Source organism: Rana temporaria, chromosome 1 (genome assembly GCF_905171775.1).
Source record: "Rana temporaria chromosome 1, aRanTem1.1, whole genome shotgun sequence".
Lineage (NCBI taxonomy): Eukaryota > Metazoa > Chordata > Amphibia > Anura > Ranidae > Rana > Rana temporaria.
The window spans coordinates 388552849-388569213 of record NC_053489.1 but is presented as its reverse complement, the minus strand read 5'-3'; the positions used below and the strand labels follow the sequence as shown (position 1 = coordinate 388569213).

General features: G+C 45.6%; 1 protein-coding gene across 1 annotated transcript in view; it reads left to right on the top strand.

Annotated features, from left to right (window-relative positions):
• Positions 1 to 16365, top strand: part of PIAS4 (protein inhibitor of activated STAT 4) — a 175179-nt gene that overhangs the window by 41394 nt on the left and 117420 nt on the right. The window contains exon 2 of the mRNA XM_040322570.1: positions 8042 to 8480. Coding sequence (XP_040178504.1) covers positions 8042 to 8480 — 439 coding nt within the window. The remainder of the gene's footprint in view (positions 1 to 8041; positions 8481 to 16365) is intronic.

The window sequence follows — 16365 nt, the reverse complement described above, 5'->3', positions numbered from 1 at the left end:
GCTCGGGGGTTTCTACCATGCTGTGTGCACGGAAGTCTACTTGGCGTAGGATTTCCCATCGTACGTGGAAGACCTGCGTCTCTGTGTGAAGAGATGAAGTGGCACCCCCGTACGTACGGGGTATCCCGGATTCTGATGTTTTTACAGCGGGGAGTGGATCAGGTTCTGGCCTTGAGTGCGGTTATGAGTCAGATTTCAGCTCTGGCTGTTTACTTTCAGCACCCCTTGGTGTGCTCGTTGGTGCAGGGGGTCCGGCATTTGGCCCCACCTGGGCGCCCTCCACTGCTCCCATGGGACTTGGATTTGATCTTCTCGGTGCTTCAAGATGCTCCCTTTTGAGGACGTTCGGAAGATCCCTTTTGACTCTGTCACAAAAGGTGTTTTTTTTTTTTTTTCTTCTGGTTTGCTATTACATAGATCAGACGGGTGTCTGAACTGGCGGCCTTGTCCCGCAAGGCTCCCTACTTTGTCATCCATGAGGATGAGGTGGTGCTGCGACCGCAGCCTTCTTTTCTCCCAAAGGTTGTTTCGGCCTTTTACATTAATGTGGACATTGTTCTTCCATACTTATGTCCTCAGCCGAAGAACCAGAAGGAGACCACTTTACATTCCCTGGATGTGGTTCGGGCTCTTCGTGTGTTTATCTGCTACGGCTCCGTTCCAGAAGTCGGACTCACTGTTTGTGTCTGTGTCGGGTCCTGAAAAGAGTCTGGCGGTCTCGTCTGCCACTATTTCTAGGTGAATCCGTCAGGTTGTGCTTCAGGACTATGCCCTTAAGGGGCGGGCGCCTCCCTTTCAGGTTACGGCGCGTTCGACCAGGGCGATCGGTGCCTCTTGGGCTTTCCGACATCAAGCCTCTGTGTTACAGGTGTGTAAGGCGGCGACCTGGTCGTCGATCCACGCTTTTCAAAGTCTTTACAAGGTGGACGTGAGTGCATCTTCTGATGCCTCCTTTGGCCGCAAGGTGTTACGGGCGGCAGTTTTAAGGTTTGAGTTCCTCCGTTGAGTTAGGGCCCTTTCACACGTACGAACCGTATGTCCGCATTTTCATCCGTCCGTTTGCGGATGAAAACGGGATATACATGGGTCCCTATGTGATTACGGATGAACATCCGCTGACACCCATAAATTGTCCGCCTCCGCAAAGATCCGCATTTGCAGACGGAAGAAATCCTATTTTTCTTCCGTCTGCCGGATCGGATGAACACGGGCATGCGGTCCGTGTTCGTCCGATCCCCCATAGGGGAGAGTGTGCGGGGACCGCCCTGTCAGCTCAGCGGGGATTTTACAGAGGATCCCCGCTGAGCTTTGCGGACACACGGAGCGGATCATTACTGATCCGCTCCGTGTGAAAGGGACCTAACTCTGTTTTTTGTTTGGGGTGTAAGCTTGATTGCTGTGTTTTTCCCACCCCTCGAGATTTTTGACACTGCTTGGGGACGTCCCTAAGGTCAAAGGCTGCTGTGTCCGTCCATGAACGGAAGAGAAAATAGGATTTTTGTACTCACCGTAAAATCCATTTCTCGGAGTTCATGGACGGACATGGCACCCACCCCTCCTTTGTACTGCTTGTTACGAACTGAGGCTGCTAGAGCAGGGTGTGGGTTATACCTGGGGGGCCACGCCCCCTGGGAGGAGCTGCACTAAGGAAAGTGTTAACACTTAAAGTGCTGCTTTTTTTTTTTTTTTTTCTCCTGCCTAAACTCTCCTGAAGGAAGCGGATATAACCCTAAGGTCAAAGGCTGCTGTGTCCATCCATGAACTCAGAGAAATGGATTTTACAGTGAGTACAAAAATCCTATTTTCCCCCAAAAAAGTGTGCTTGTAAGACTGCTGCGCAAATACTGTGACACAAAGTATTGCAACGATTGCCATTTTATTCTCTTGGGTGTTAGGGGGGACTGTGGTCTGTCTGGCCTGCGCTTCTCTTGCTGTTTTGTTAAAAAAAAAAAAAAAAAAAAACTGCTTGGCCCGCGCTATGGTGCAGCTTACTAATGCGGTCGACTATTTTACTGTGGCCGTGTCCTGCTCTGAGGCGTCCGGCCATCTTGGAAGAGATTTTGGCCTCTAGTGCTGGTTCCTATGGCGCGCAGCACAGGTCTCCTCACATTTACCTCACAGCTTTACATCACAGGTTTTTCTTCCTCACACACGCTGTGTACCTGTGTACTGAGGGCGGGCAATGGCGCTGTACAGTCTCCTCCTGTGGTGGTGAGTCCCCTGGGTAACCCCCCTGGTCATTGCAGCAGGAGGGTGGGTTTTTTATTCAAGTCTGAATAGGACCCTGTGAGCTGTCTGTAATGAAGTCAGTATCTAGTTCTTCTCCCCTAAACATGCCAGAGGTGGCAGCTGGGGCTCCTGTGGTTCCCATTGACACTTTGTCGGCAGTCCTGGAAACATTTGTTATCGGGGTGGAAACAGCATGTGGGCGTTAAGGGGGGTAAAAAGCGCCCCTCCCCCCGCTGTCCCTTGCGGAATGCTCTGACTCGGACCAGGACCTGGCTGCGGCTCAGGTCCCTGGTTCGTGCTTTTTTTTTTTTTTATCTGAGGATGTGGACCAGAACCTTTCTTGTGAGAAAGACCCCTCACTTGGGTTGGTGCATGACAAGGCACTTGTCAGTGCGCTTATCAATGCTGTAAGGGACTCCCTTAAGCTGGATAGTGCAGCTGAGGGCTCAGTCTTTTTTGGATCACACAAATCGGAGCGCTTTGTGAAGGTTTTTCCTTATGTGCCCTTCTTTGACAAATTTTAATTGATGTGGAATGGGAAAAGCTGCAGAAGGCTTTTGTAGTCCCTCACCGCCTGTCGGTTTGGTACCCCTTTTTGAGGATAGGCTCTAGAGGTCCAAAGCACTGACCCGCTCCATATTTACCCTTAAAGGGGGGGGGGAGGCTTTTAGGATCCTTGCTGGACAACATTATCAAAGATGTCACTGGGGGGAAGAGCACTCTCCTCCCTCAGTCCACCAAGGGGAAGGAGCCCCGCTGTAAGCCGGGTCCTTCGTTTCCCACGCAATAGCGGTATTTTTGTCAGTCAGGGCCTGCGGGTAAACCCCTTCCAGGACGACAAGAGCTCTGCTGGGGGACAGAAATGTCCCTGGGTGTGAAGGGCGACCAAACTGGCGTCCAAGCCTGCCACTGCATGAAGTCTTGCCCCCGCCCGACTCGTGGGGGGGGGGGGGGGGGCGGCTTTGCAGGTTCATGACTCGGTGGACCTCCCTGCTCTCCGACCAATGGGTCTGTGTGAGGTGGTCTCTTCAGGGTACAAGATCGAGTTTCTTTACTATCCCCCGAACAGATTCTTTCCCTTAAGTCTCCCTCTCCTCCCGGCTCGTCGGGCTGCCCTTTTTTTGGGGCAGTACAGGACTTGCTAAGTTGCAAGGTGATTTTACCCATCCCACGGGACGAGAGGTTTCAGGGATTTTATTCGAATCTGTTTGTGGTCCGGAAGAAGACGGGGGGCCGTCGAATCCTGGACCTCAAAGCCCTGAATGCCTTTGAAGGTAAGGAAGTTCCGCATGGAATCCATTCGTTCGGTGGTAGCTGCGCTCCATCCGTGGGGAATTTCGTGTAAATCGGACGCATACTTGCATGTCTCAATTTGCGCAAGTCACCGGCAGTTTCTGCGCTTTTCGATCCGGGAGGACCACTATCCGTTTCTGGCCCTTCCTTTTGGCCTAGCGTCAGCACCAAGAGTTTTCACCAAGGTGCTCGCACCGATCCTAGCTTTGCTGAGACAGCGAGGCATTGCCATTGTGGGCTTCTTGGACAATCTTCTCAGAGCAGCTTCTGGCTCAGAATTGGAGGATGGGTCTATAGCCAGCCAGACCGTCCAAGAATTTGGGTGGGTGTTGAACATTCAGAAGTCGGTCCTGGTTCCGACTTGGCGCTTAGAGTATCTGGGGTTGATTCTGGACTCCTCGGAAGCGAGGGTCTTTCTACCCCTGGAGAAATTGCAGACCCCTCAGTCTGCAGTGAGAGTGCTGGCATCCCCGCAAATGGTCGTCTCTGTTTTTTGCACGCGAGTCCTGGGCTTGATGGTAGCCTCTTGGAGGCAGTACCGTATGCCCATAAATATATGGTACTACAGCGCTACTACTACTAATTAATCAAAGAAAATTATATAGAAATTAAAAACTAAATACCGCTGCAAACACAAAAAGAGTGTACAAAAACAATTCTAGTGATAAAATAGGTGTGTTGCGCTGATAATAACTTATTTCTACGTACAAAATTGCGTAAGAAAGAGACCCCCCTTGTAGACTTGATACAAAAGGGATCACAAATGCAAAATAGACAATATACCAAATTAATAAATCATCCAGTGAAGTGCTAGGAATAAATCCCTATTGAAACCAGCATGCAATCTTCATGAATAAGTCGCGTGTCTAGTGACGATACGCGTGGGGGAGGAGCCGAGTGACGCGACCATCCACCTGAGGAGATCGTCAAAGCACTGAGCGGCGTTCGTATTACTTTTACAGCAGAGCCTAATGAGATCGAGGCTTCCGTGAGTGCAATCGCTGTATTGCATTGGTTTTCTTCCTTTATCCATACGTTATTTGCACCATATTTGTGTTTTCTTTTTTTACATGAGCGGCACTGCCCTGAAGTGAAAAGTTATATAGAAGTGAAGCCTGTATACTTTGAACTATCCCATGAATATCGGACTGTGGTGTCTATTTTTCCATGTGACAGGGGTTGTACTGACTTGCTGCAGTTGCCCATGAAGATTGCATTCTTGGTTTCAATAGGGATTTATTCCTAGCACTTCACTGGATGATTTATTAATTTGGTATATTGTCTATTTTGCACTTGTGATCCCTTTTGTATTAAGTCTACAAGGGGGTCTCTTTCTTATGTAATTTTGTACGTAGAAATAAGTTATTATCAGCGCAACACACCTATTTTATCACTATAATTGTTTTAGTACCGTATGCCCAGTTCCACACTCGAGTGTTGTAGAAGGAGATCCTGTCCAAATGGAACAACTCTCCATTATTTCTGGATCGCCAGGTTCAGGTCTCTCTGAATTGGTGGCTGAGATCCCCCGGCTCCTCGGCCCGGGAAGTCGTTTCTTCCCTTCCAGTGGACGGTGATTACCACGGACGCCAGCCTCACGGGCTGGGGGGGGGGGGCGTCTGGGGGGATCCAGTCAGCCCAGGGTTGCTGGACTCTAGAAGAATCCTGTCTGCCGATCAATGTCCTGGAACTTCGGGCGATCAGGCTATGCCTCTCCTCGTGATCGAGGATGTTGCAAGGTTGCTCAATCAGGACTCAGTCCGACAATGCCACGGTGGTGGCTTATGTCAACCATCAGGGAGGAACACGGAGCTTGGCTGCATCGTCCGAGGTCGCTCATATCCTAAGGTGAGCGTAACGAAGCGTGCCGGCTCTGTCAGCCGTCTACATTCCGGGCGTAGAAAACTGGCAGGCAGACTACCCGAGTTGCCAGATGCTGGACCAGGGAGAATGGTCATTGCATCTGGAGGTGGGGCACACCAGATGTGGATCTCCTGGCCTCTTGTCTCAACCACAAGGTGTGGAGGTTCGTGGCCAGGTCCCGAGATCCTTGGGAAGACGCGTTGGTAGCCCCATTCCCCGTTGAAGTTACTTCCTCAGCTGCTCTGCAGAGTGGAGGCCGAGGGGATCCCGATTCAGATTGGCCCCCGGCGTCCTTGGTACGCCGATCTCATTCGCCTGGTAGCGGATGTGCCCTGGCGGCTGCCAATGTGGGAGGACCTTCTGTCTCAATGTTCCATACTCCATCCTGCTTTACAGTCACTGGCTTTAACTGCATGGCTATTGAAGACCAGGTACTAAGGGACCAAGGTCTTTCCGACTTGGTCATCTCAACCATGTTGAGGACACGGAAGTCTTCTAGGAATATTTACCATTGCACCTGGAAGGCCTACATCTCTGTGTGAAGAGATGGGTTGGCGTCCACGGACGTATTCGGTGTCCAGGATCCTGCTGTTTTTACAGTGTGGAGTGGATCAAGGACTGGCCTTGAGCACTATTAAAGGACAGATTTCAGCCTTGGCTGTGTTCTTTCAGCGGCCCATGCTCTGGTGGGTACCTTTTTTGTTCAGGCGTTTCGTCATATACTTCCCCCTCTTAAACAAACTCAAACCCCCCCCCCCCTTGGGATTTGAATCTGGTGCTCTCGGTTCTTCAGAAACCTCCCTTTGAAGATATAGGAGAGATTCCTCTCTTGACACTATCTCAGAAGGTGGACTTTTTGGTGGCCATTACCTCTGTCAGACGGGTTTCTGAGTTGGTGGCCTTGTCCTGCAAGTCGCCATACTTGGTCCTCCATAAGGATAAGGCGGTGTTGCGCCCGCAACCTTCCTTTCTTCCGAAGGTGGTTTTCGTAATTTCACCTTAACGAGTACATTGTGCTTACATCTTTATGTCCTCGGTCGGCGCATCCTAGGGAGGTTGCCCTTCATTATTTGGACATGGTACGTGCTCTGAGGGTGTAGCGGTCTGCTACGGTTCCGCTTCGGAGGTCTGACGCACTTTGTGTCGGTATCCGGTCCACGGGCGCCCCCCTTTCTGGTCATGGCACATTCGACAAGGGTAATTGTTGCTTACTGGGCTTTCCCGACATGAAGCGTCTGTCTCACAGGTGTGCAAGGCGGCGACTTGGTCGTCTGTTCACACCTTTTCCAAATTTTACAAGGTTGATGTGCGTGCATCTTCAGATGCTTCCTTCGGCCGCAAGGTTTTGCAGGCGGTTGTTTTAAGTTGAGCTCTGCTTGTTTGGTGTGAAGTTATTTTTTTTTACCGATACTGTTCCCACCCCTCGTTTTTGACACTGCTTGGGGGATGTCCCACTTGTCAAGACTTGAGAAGGCTCTGTCCGTCCATGGACGATAAGAGAAAATAGTGTTTTTTTTTTTTTTTTTTTTGTTTTTTTTTTTATACTCACCGTAAAATCCTTTTCTCTGTCGTCCATGGACTCAGCCCCCACCCTTTTTTTTAGGTTTGTACTGCTTGTTACGAACTGAGGCTGCATGCTGCAGGGAGGTAGGTTATGTCCGGAGGGGACGCTGTTCAACTTTTTTTTTTGGTGATATTTATTATAGCAAAAAGTAAATATTGCTTTTAATTCTTTTGTCATTATCGTGTCTGTGTTTTTTGTTTTTTTTATGTTTTGCACAAAAAAAAATGAGGTGATCAAATACCACCAAATGAAAGCTCTATTTGGGGGGGGGGAGCCACGTGGCACGACTGCGCAATTATTGGTTAAGTGACGCAGTGGCGAATCGCAAAAAAATGGCCCGTCATTGGGCAGCTAAATCCTCTGGGGCTGAAGTGGTTAATGGCTGCAAGTTATTTTGAGGGGACAGCAAATTTTACGCTTTTATGCAAGTTGTACACTCGCTACTTTTGTAGCAAAGTGTAATTTTATTTTTTTATTTTTTTCGGTGTCACACTGTCAGAACCCAACAGATCAGCAGGGGGAGATCGCTATACTAACTTTGCATGGTTGGCACAGCTGCTCCTACCGGAGTTGACAAACTCAGTGTGTACCAGGCTTTAATCAGATGCACTTTAGATAGGGTGATAATGCAATAGCAGAAGGCATCGAAGCACGACCGTCGTGGCACATATAACTTTTTTTTTTTTTTTTTTTGGGCTTCCTATTCAAACTAATTTTTGTCTTGACTTTTATTAAGTTCATACCACACTGCCATGTACTACTTTTTTCAGCTCAGTGTGTTGCAACGCAGTACACCGCACCGTTGTGGTCAATAACGATGAATGTTATGTCATTTGAATAAAGCTGGGGGAAAAAAGTGTGATGCATTCTTTACAATGCATCGACACCACTATCATTACAGTGCACACCAGTATGAAATGTTGAAAGGTCTGCTAATCCATGTAAATGTTTTAGGTCTCATTTTATGAAAGTTTACTATATTTTATTTGCTAAAATTTTAGGTTTTGTTTGTTTTAATATATTCCCCAGATATATTTATACTTAATTTGTTTTATCTCTTGATAAAACTTACCGTACTTTTTCCTTTTTCAGAACATGGTGATGAGTTTCCGAGTATCTGATCTTCAGATGCTTCTGGGATATGTCGGACGCAGTAAAAGTGGCTTGAAGCATGAGCTTGTCACACGAGCTTTACAATTGGTGCAATTTGATTGTAGCCCTGAAGTCTTTAAAAAGATAAAGGAGCTCTATGAGACAAGATATTCAAAGAAACCCACTGATTTAGTTACCACAGCTGCAACACAACTGACACAATCGCACCGATCCGACTCTTTGCTCGTCCATCCATCTTTTGACCATGGAACAACTGCGACTAGGACTCAACCCAACATGGAATACCAATCTGTATATGCAAAGCATGTCAATGGCATATCTCGGATACCCCCCAAAGCAATAAACAAGCCTGAGGTGCGACTTGTGAAACTCCCTTTCTACGACGTGGTTGATGAGCTTTTAAAGCCGACAGAACTTGGTAAGATGTACCTTCCACCCCCTTGGGGTTTTCTACTAGACTACAGTCATGAGGGGGAGGGTCTGTGTGCGGATGTAACTGGAGGGACTTTTGGGTTTGACAAGGGTGCCAGTGGGTGGTTTAATCATTTCTAAGCCACATAGGGTAAGGAGTGGTGAATAATAGTTTAATTTTCTTGTTCACAAGCTTTTTATTTTGAAATATCAAGTGATGACAAACGCAATATATATGAGAAAAGTTACTGTTTTTTTTTTTTTTTTTTTAACGTTTTAATAAACTACCTGTGAAATGACTATTAAATTTAACATATATGTAGACAGGGCTGTGGAGTCGAGGAGTCGGGGGAAATTTTGGGTACCTGGAGTCGGCAAACAATGCTCCGACTCCTACTAAATTTAGATTGGAATAAAAAGCAAGTTTAAATGTCCCAATTCACAAAAAGTTATAATTAATGACTTCTCTACTGTAAGAATAAAGACCAATGCATGCAGTGCCTCACGTAACCGCAAAACGAACACGTTAAGTGACCGTGAAGAAGCATGCTTTTCATGTGCTTCACTATATGGCACGCGACGCACAATTAGGAGCTGCAATACTTATACTTTCCATAGTGTTGTGTTCTGCTTTTACAGGGAACGCATGTTAGAGAACCAGTAAGTGTCCAAATAAAAAAATTCCAACAGGAGTTTTATAAAGCACTAAAAGAAGTTGAAAAGTACGATCGCTCATCAAAACTTACTGTTGAAGAAGCCATCCTTGTTTATCCAAAGATCGTTAGTGATGTGGCCAGAATAGTTACTGCAACGCCACCCACCCAAGTCAGTGTCGAAAGATTATTTTCAGCCCTAAAAATAATAGTCTGACTTAAGAGCCTCTATGAAAGAGGATCTGGCAGAGGCAATTCTCTTCCTTAGAACTCTACATTGAATTGATTTGCATTTGCTAAGCCTAGAACTACATTTCAAGATTAATATAAACCATTTCTAGGTTTTACAGATTTTGTTTTTGGTTCATTATAGATAAGCTTTGTTTTTGTTCTAAAACAACCAAATAATGTGGTTTGTATTTTTGAACTGGTAAAGATCCTGTTCCTGATGTTTATGCCTGCTACTATCCAGCCACTTGATTAATATTTTTTTTTTTTTTATAAAACTTTGTTTTCATTGTGTTTTGTCTTTTGCTTAAACTGTGCAATACAGTAGACTGTTGGCTTCCCAGCCAGTAGTCCTGTGGTAGGTTGCGTTTCTTTCCCTCAAGGAATGTATAAAATACATTTGCATATTAATACAGAGGAGTCGGAAGTACATAAAACTAAGGAGTCGGAACATTTATCTACCGACTCCACAGCCCTGTATGTAGATATGTTTTCAGTTGAGAATCTCTAAGTTTAACAAATTTGTTACATAGGTTGAAAAAAGACACAAGTCCAACCACAAAAAAATAAACAAACATAATAAACACAGTACAATCCCATACACCCAACTCCATACCCACAGTTCTTCCAGAAGAAGGCAAAAAATCCCAGCCGAGCATGATCCAATTTGCTACAGCAGGGGAATAAATTCCTTCCTGATCTCCTGAAAGGCAATTGGATTTACCCTGGATCAACTTTACCTACAAATCTTGGTACTCTGTTTTATATTATGTACGTTTAGAAAAGTATCCAGACCTTAAAGCAATCTACTGAGCTGGCCAGAATCACCTCTGGAGGGAGTCTGTTCCACATTTTCACAGCTCTTACTGTGAAGAAACCTTTCTGTATTTGGAGATGAAATCTCTTTTCGTCTAGACGTAAAGAGTGCCCTCGTGTTGACCGTAAAGTGAATAACTCAACACCAAGTTCTCTATATGGACCCATTATATATTTGTACATGTGGATCATATCCCCCCTAATTCTCCTTCTCAAGAGTGAATACATTTAGTTCTTCTAATCATAGCTGAGCTCCTCCATGCCTCTTATCAGTTTGGTTGCCCTTCTCTGCACTTTCTCCAGTTCCCCGATATCCTTTTTGAGAACTGGTGCCCAAAAATGGACTGCATATTCCAGATGAGGTCTTACTAATGATTTGTACAGGGGCAAAAGTTGCTTTAGTATCTTGCGATAAAAAGGTATATCTGTCCCTGCCTTGAGTCTGGTTCATGCAGGATTTCTGTTGTGCATAAATTGATCCAGTATTTGGAAATATTAAGTTTGGGGAAAGTGTGTGTGTGTATATTATATAATATAATATAATATTTATATATATATATATATATATATATATATATATATATATATATATATATATATATATATATATATATATATATATATATACATACATACATACATACATACATACATACATACATACATACATACATACATACATACATACATACATACACCACACATACATACATACATACATACATACACCACACATACATACATACATACATACACCACACACCATACATACATACATACATACACCACACACCATACATACATACATACATACACCACACCACACACCATACATACATACATACATACACCACACACACATACATACATACATACATACATACATACATACACCACACACACATACACCACACATACATACATACATACATACATACATACATACATACATACATACATACACCACACACACATACACCATACATACATACATACATACATACACCACACACACACATACATACATACATACATACATACATACATACATACACCACACACACACATACATACATACATACATACATACACCACACACACATACATACATACACCACACACACGCCTATCTATCTATCTCATTTTCATATATATATATATATATATATAATTTTCACTCGCAGCCTTGCGAAAGTATTCTCCCCACCTTCGAACTTTGCAACATTTTGCCACATTTCAGGCTTCAAACATAAAGATATAAAACTGTATTTTTTTTTTTTTAAGAATCAACAAGTGGGACACAATCATGAAGTGGAACGATTTTTTTTTTTTTGGGATATTTCAAACTTTTGTAACAAATAAAAAAACTGAAAAATTGGGCGTGCAAAATTATTCAGCCCCCTTAAGTTAATACTTTGTAGAGCCACCTTTTGCTGCGATTACAGCTGTAAGTCGCTTGGGGTATGTCTCTATCAGTTTTGCACATCAAGAGACTGAAATTTTTGCCCATTCCTCCTTGCAAAACAGCTCGAGCTCAGTGAGGTTGGATAGAGAGCGTTTGTGAACAGCAGTTTTCAGTTCTTTCCACAGATTCTCGATTGGATTCAGGTCTGGACTTTGACTTGGCCATTCTAACACCTGGATATGTTTATTTGTGAACCATTCCATTGTAGATTTGAAAGAAAAGGGTAGTGCTGTGCTGTAAATAGGGAATGGGGTACAAGTGTAGAGGAAGTGTAGCAAATCCTTATGTGTAAAAAGATAGTCTGACCAATGATCAAAATGGGAAAAAATATTGACATCAAAATTAACGTGCTTCAGTGCAGCTAATCCAGCTGGCAAAATTAGGGTAATATAACGTGACAGTGCTAGAATCATACAGTGTAATACAATAATTGGTGTACTGTTAACCAATGGGGTGTACAGCGTGCATAACACAACACAGTGACTGAAATAGGCTAGGTTAAATGTCCATGCAACAAAAAGCCTATAAGCATAACTAAGGAAAAATCCAAAAATTAAAGTGCAGGTGTAGATGCCAAAATAATGTGAGGAAAAAGTAGGTTTCCGGTGTTCTCTTCAAAATAAGTGATGATGTCCCCTTACCTTACTGCTGTAAGGTAACAGCATATCAGCCCAAATACACTTTCTGGTCGTATACGCATAGGATGTTATCCAGATGGACTGTAATTGAAGAGATAGATCCCTCTCGGTAGTCACGTCCGAGAAATGACAGTGACTCGCACCCAGGGAGATAAAGTGCCAATAGTGCAGTATTTTAAAAAGGTTTATTAACAAAATAATACACTAGGGTACTCGCATAGCTGTGATAAAATCAGGCATGTAAAATGAAAGAATGCGTTCCCCGACATCACCTCCGGTACCTCTTGGTGGACTCTTGGTTACACTTGTACGCGTATTCGTCACCTCTCGTGACTTCTTCAGGAGTAGCTACTCCGGAGGTGACGTCGGCGAACGCACTCTTTCGTTTTACATGCCTGATTTTATCAAAGCTATGTGAGTACCCTAGTGTATTAGTGGCTCCTACCTCCGCTCTCCATCCTGACAAATTGAGGGGGGAGAGCGCACAGCACGCAACACAGGGAGGGTGGGGGGGATGGGGGGAAGAGCACAGCACGGAACACAGGGGGGGGAGGGGGCAAAGCACAGGGGAAATGCTTGGTACCGATACTAGTATCAGGACATCCCTACCAGAAAGGAAAAGTGTGCAAATACAGGAGCCCAAATAATTCCTCAGACAGTTAAAACTCATCACCACTTGTGTACAACGCCTGTCCAACTGCCTACCGGATCCTCAGACCTCAAGGGGAAGGAGGGTCTGGTTATGCTTTAGGGAAAAATCCAAATTGATGCATATAGAGCACTTTATTGAATATGAGATATGCAAGGATTGCACATATTTGTTTTGATTTTGCACTTTAATAGTGTGTAAATGTGTAAATGTGTGTGTGTGTGTGTGTGTATGTGTATATATGTGTGTGTGTGTGTGTGTGTATGTGTATGTGTATGTATGTATATATATATATATATATATATATATATATATATATATATATATATATATATATATATATATATATATATATATATATATATATATATATATATATATATATATATATTAGAGGTAGACCGATATATCGGTCGGCCGATATTTGGCCGTTTTTGTGAAAGAATCGGCCAATTAGCGGCTAAAGTGTCCGGCCCGCATGGCCGCCTGCCCTGCAGTACTGACCCCACTCCCATGTATCCGATTCCTCCATCTGCACGGCCACCACAGAAGGGACATAGATTTTACTGGCGCCGCCAGCCGTGCCCCCTCCCTCGGCTTGCTGTATTAGGGACAGGGAGAAACAAATAATCATTGGCTTACAACTGCCGCCTGACTAATGTAACTCCCCCCAGCAGGAATGTCTTCCTTCCCTGCTGAAGGGGAGCCTGCTGGCATTACACCAAGTTCTAAACAATGATTGGCTGATCAGCTCATCAGCATGCACCTAGCCTATTAGGTGCATGCAGATAGAATTGGATTATGATACCAGCATGTATGGAGGGTAAGTTGCCCAAATTATGTGCTACTGTGCCCCCCCTGCAGAATTTATTAAAACTCCTTTTTAAAAGGGAAACCTGGCTGAGGCTGGCATTGAGAAAATGGATGAGGATGAATTTGGGTGGAAATTGGATACATTGTGGAGATCCTTCTCACAATGTAACTCTCATCCCCCACACAGAGTCATCCTCCTCCATCTTCACAATGCAACACAATCATCTTCATCCCCACCCAGCACCATCCACCCCACTCCAACGCATCCCCTGCACCATCCATCCCTTTCCACAACACATCCCCACCCACGCCCAGCACCATCCATCCCTCTCCACAACGCATTCCCATCCACCCCTCTCCACAACGCATCACCACAATGCATCCCCACCCATGCCCAGCACCATCCATCCCACTCCACAATGCATCCCCACCCACCCCTCTCCACAATGCATCCCCACCCATGCCCAGCACCACCCACCCCTCTCCACAACGCATCTCCTCCCACCCCTCTCCACAACGCATCCCCACCCACGCCCGGCACCATCCACCCCTCTCCACAACACATGGCTGTGGAGGAGGCGGGTACAGAGAGAGGTGGCTGTAGAGGAGTGGGGTACAGAGAGGTGGCTGTAGAGGAGTGGGTACAGAGAGGTAGCTTTACAGCCACCTCTGTACCCCCCTCCTCCACAACCACCTCTCTGTACCCCCCTCCTTAAAATGACTAAGATTGTATTTTTTTTCTTTTTTAATAATTATGAGGTGGCACTGATGGGCTGCACTGGTGGGCACTAATGAGGTGGCACTGATGGACACTAATGGGCTGAACTGGTAGGCACTGATGAGGGGTGCACTGACAGGCTGAACTGGTGGACACTAATGAGGTGGCACTGATGGACACTGATGGACACTGATAGGCTACACTGGTGAGCTGCATTGGTGGGCACTGATGGACACTGATGGGCTGCACTCCACCTCTCCACCCTAAACAATAACCTCCTCCCTAACCTAGATTTACTGAGATAAAAAAAAAATATCGGCCGCCCCAATTTTGAAGCAACGGCCAGAGAAAAACCCATATCGGTCGACCTCTAATATTAATATATATATATATATATATATATATATATATATATATATATATATATATATATATATATATATATATATATATATATATATATATATATATATATATATATATATATATATATATAAATTAGTGTGTGTGTGTGTGTTTTGTCTTTCGTTCATAGACGGTCACAGCTCCATTAATTCTTGACATTAGGGGGGTTATGTTCTGTCTGAGGACTAGGCAGCAAAGCTGAACAGTATCACCCAGGGGGCGGGTCGCTCTGGCTATATCTCCTCACCCTGCAGTCAGCAGCTTTTTTTTTTTTTTCCTCTGCCTAGCATAGGTGAAGGACCTGGCACCCTAGGGGCCCATTTGGTCCTTGAACTTTTTTTTTTTAAATTTTATAACTTCTTATTCATTTTTTGATACTGAGATCTACTATCAACTGCTGGCTGGGTGACAGGATGAATAAAATAGATCCCTGTAGTCTTCCCAGTCTGGCCATTGACCGGGAGCAGGCCATGACATGCCCCATTGCTCCAGGGGTGGCCGATGAACTATATGCTCTGGGGCGCACATATGACTGGGCTACTGATGCCTGAGTCGCAGTCTGCCAGGCCAACAGCCACTCTGTACTGCTCGGGTGATGGGTCTGTCAGGAATGCTTCCTGCAGTGTCCGCGGGACGGGTGGTAGTGTTTCGGCAGGATGGAACCGCTGGGAGGTCGACTCTCACCCTTCCTTTCTAATTTTCCCTGTCCTTTCCCTCCTCCCCATGCTTTCTGGGCTGGGCCTGCTGTGTACCTGACCGGGGGTTCTTCTGGGGGGTGTCGAGTTCTGGCTGGGGGCTGCGCTGGGCTTGGGTGGTCTGCTCTCCATAGGGTTGTCTTGGTATTTTCAGGGGTGAAGGCCTTCGCGTGGTGTCGGCATGCCGCTGCCATTTTATTTTACACTGGAGATAGTCGGCGGCCATTTTCTTGTAGCTGCGCTTGTTTTACTGAGTTGGCAGGTGGCCACTTTCTTGTAGCCCAGCTTAGTCTTTGCCTCTAGCGATGTTCCTCCTGAACGGCACACACTGCTTAGAACACCAAACAGCTGACAGGGGAGAGCGGATGGCAGCTTTGCAGCGCTATGCCTGGGTCAGAGTGGCGAGTCCTGCGGGTGAGGCCTGGGTCTGTAGCGGCTAGGAGGGTGGAAGTTTGTGCGCCCTGATTAGTTCCAGATGGATGTCAGGTCAACATCGCGTCAGAAGCTGGCGCTTTTTCTCCAGACTCCCTGTGATGACAACAGGTTTCCCTACACTTTAGTGCCTATGGATGTTTTGGGACATCCCTGGCGGTCCTGGAGTCCTTGTTGCCAGGGTGGAGATGGCTTGCGGGCGCAAAGGGGTAATGGTACGCCCCCCCACCGTCCTCTGGTGAATGATCTGATTCAGACCTGGGCCTTGCGGTGACAAATTGATGTGTCAATTTGCGGTCCAGGACCTTTAGGAGATTGCGCGTACGGGGTCCCCAAACAAAGATGGAGGATATGGCGAGGGCATGTTCTGAGGTGTCGGT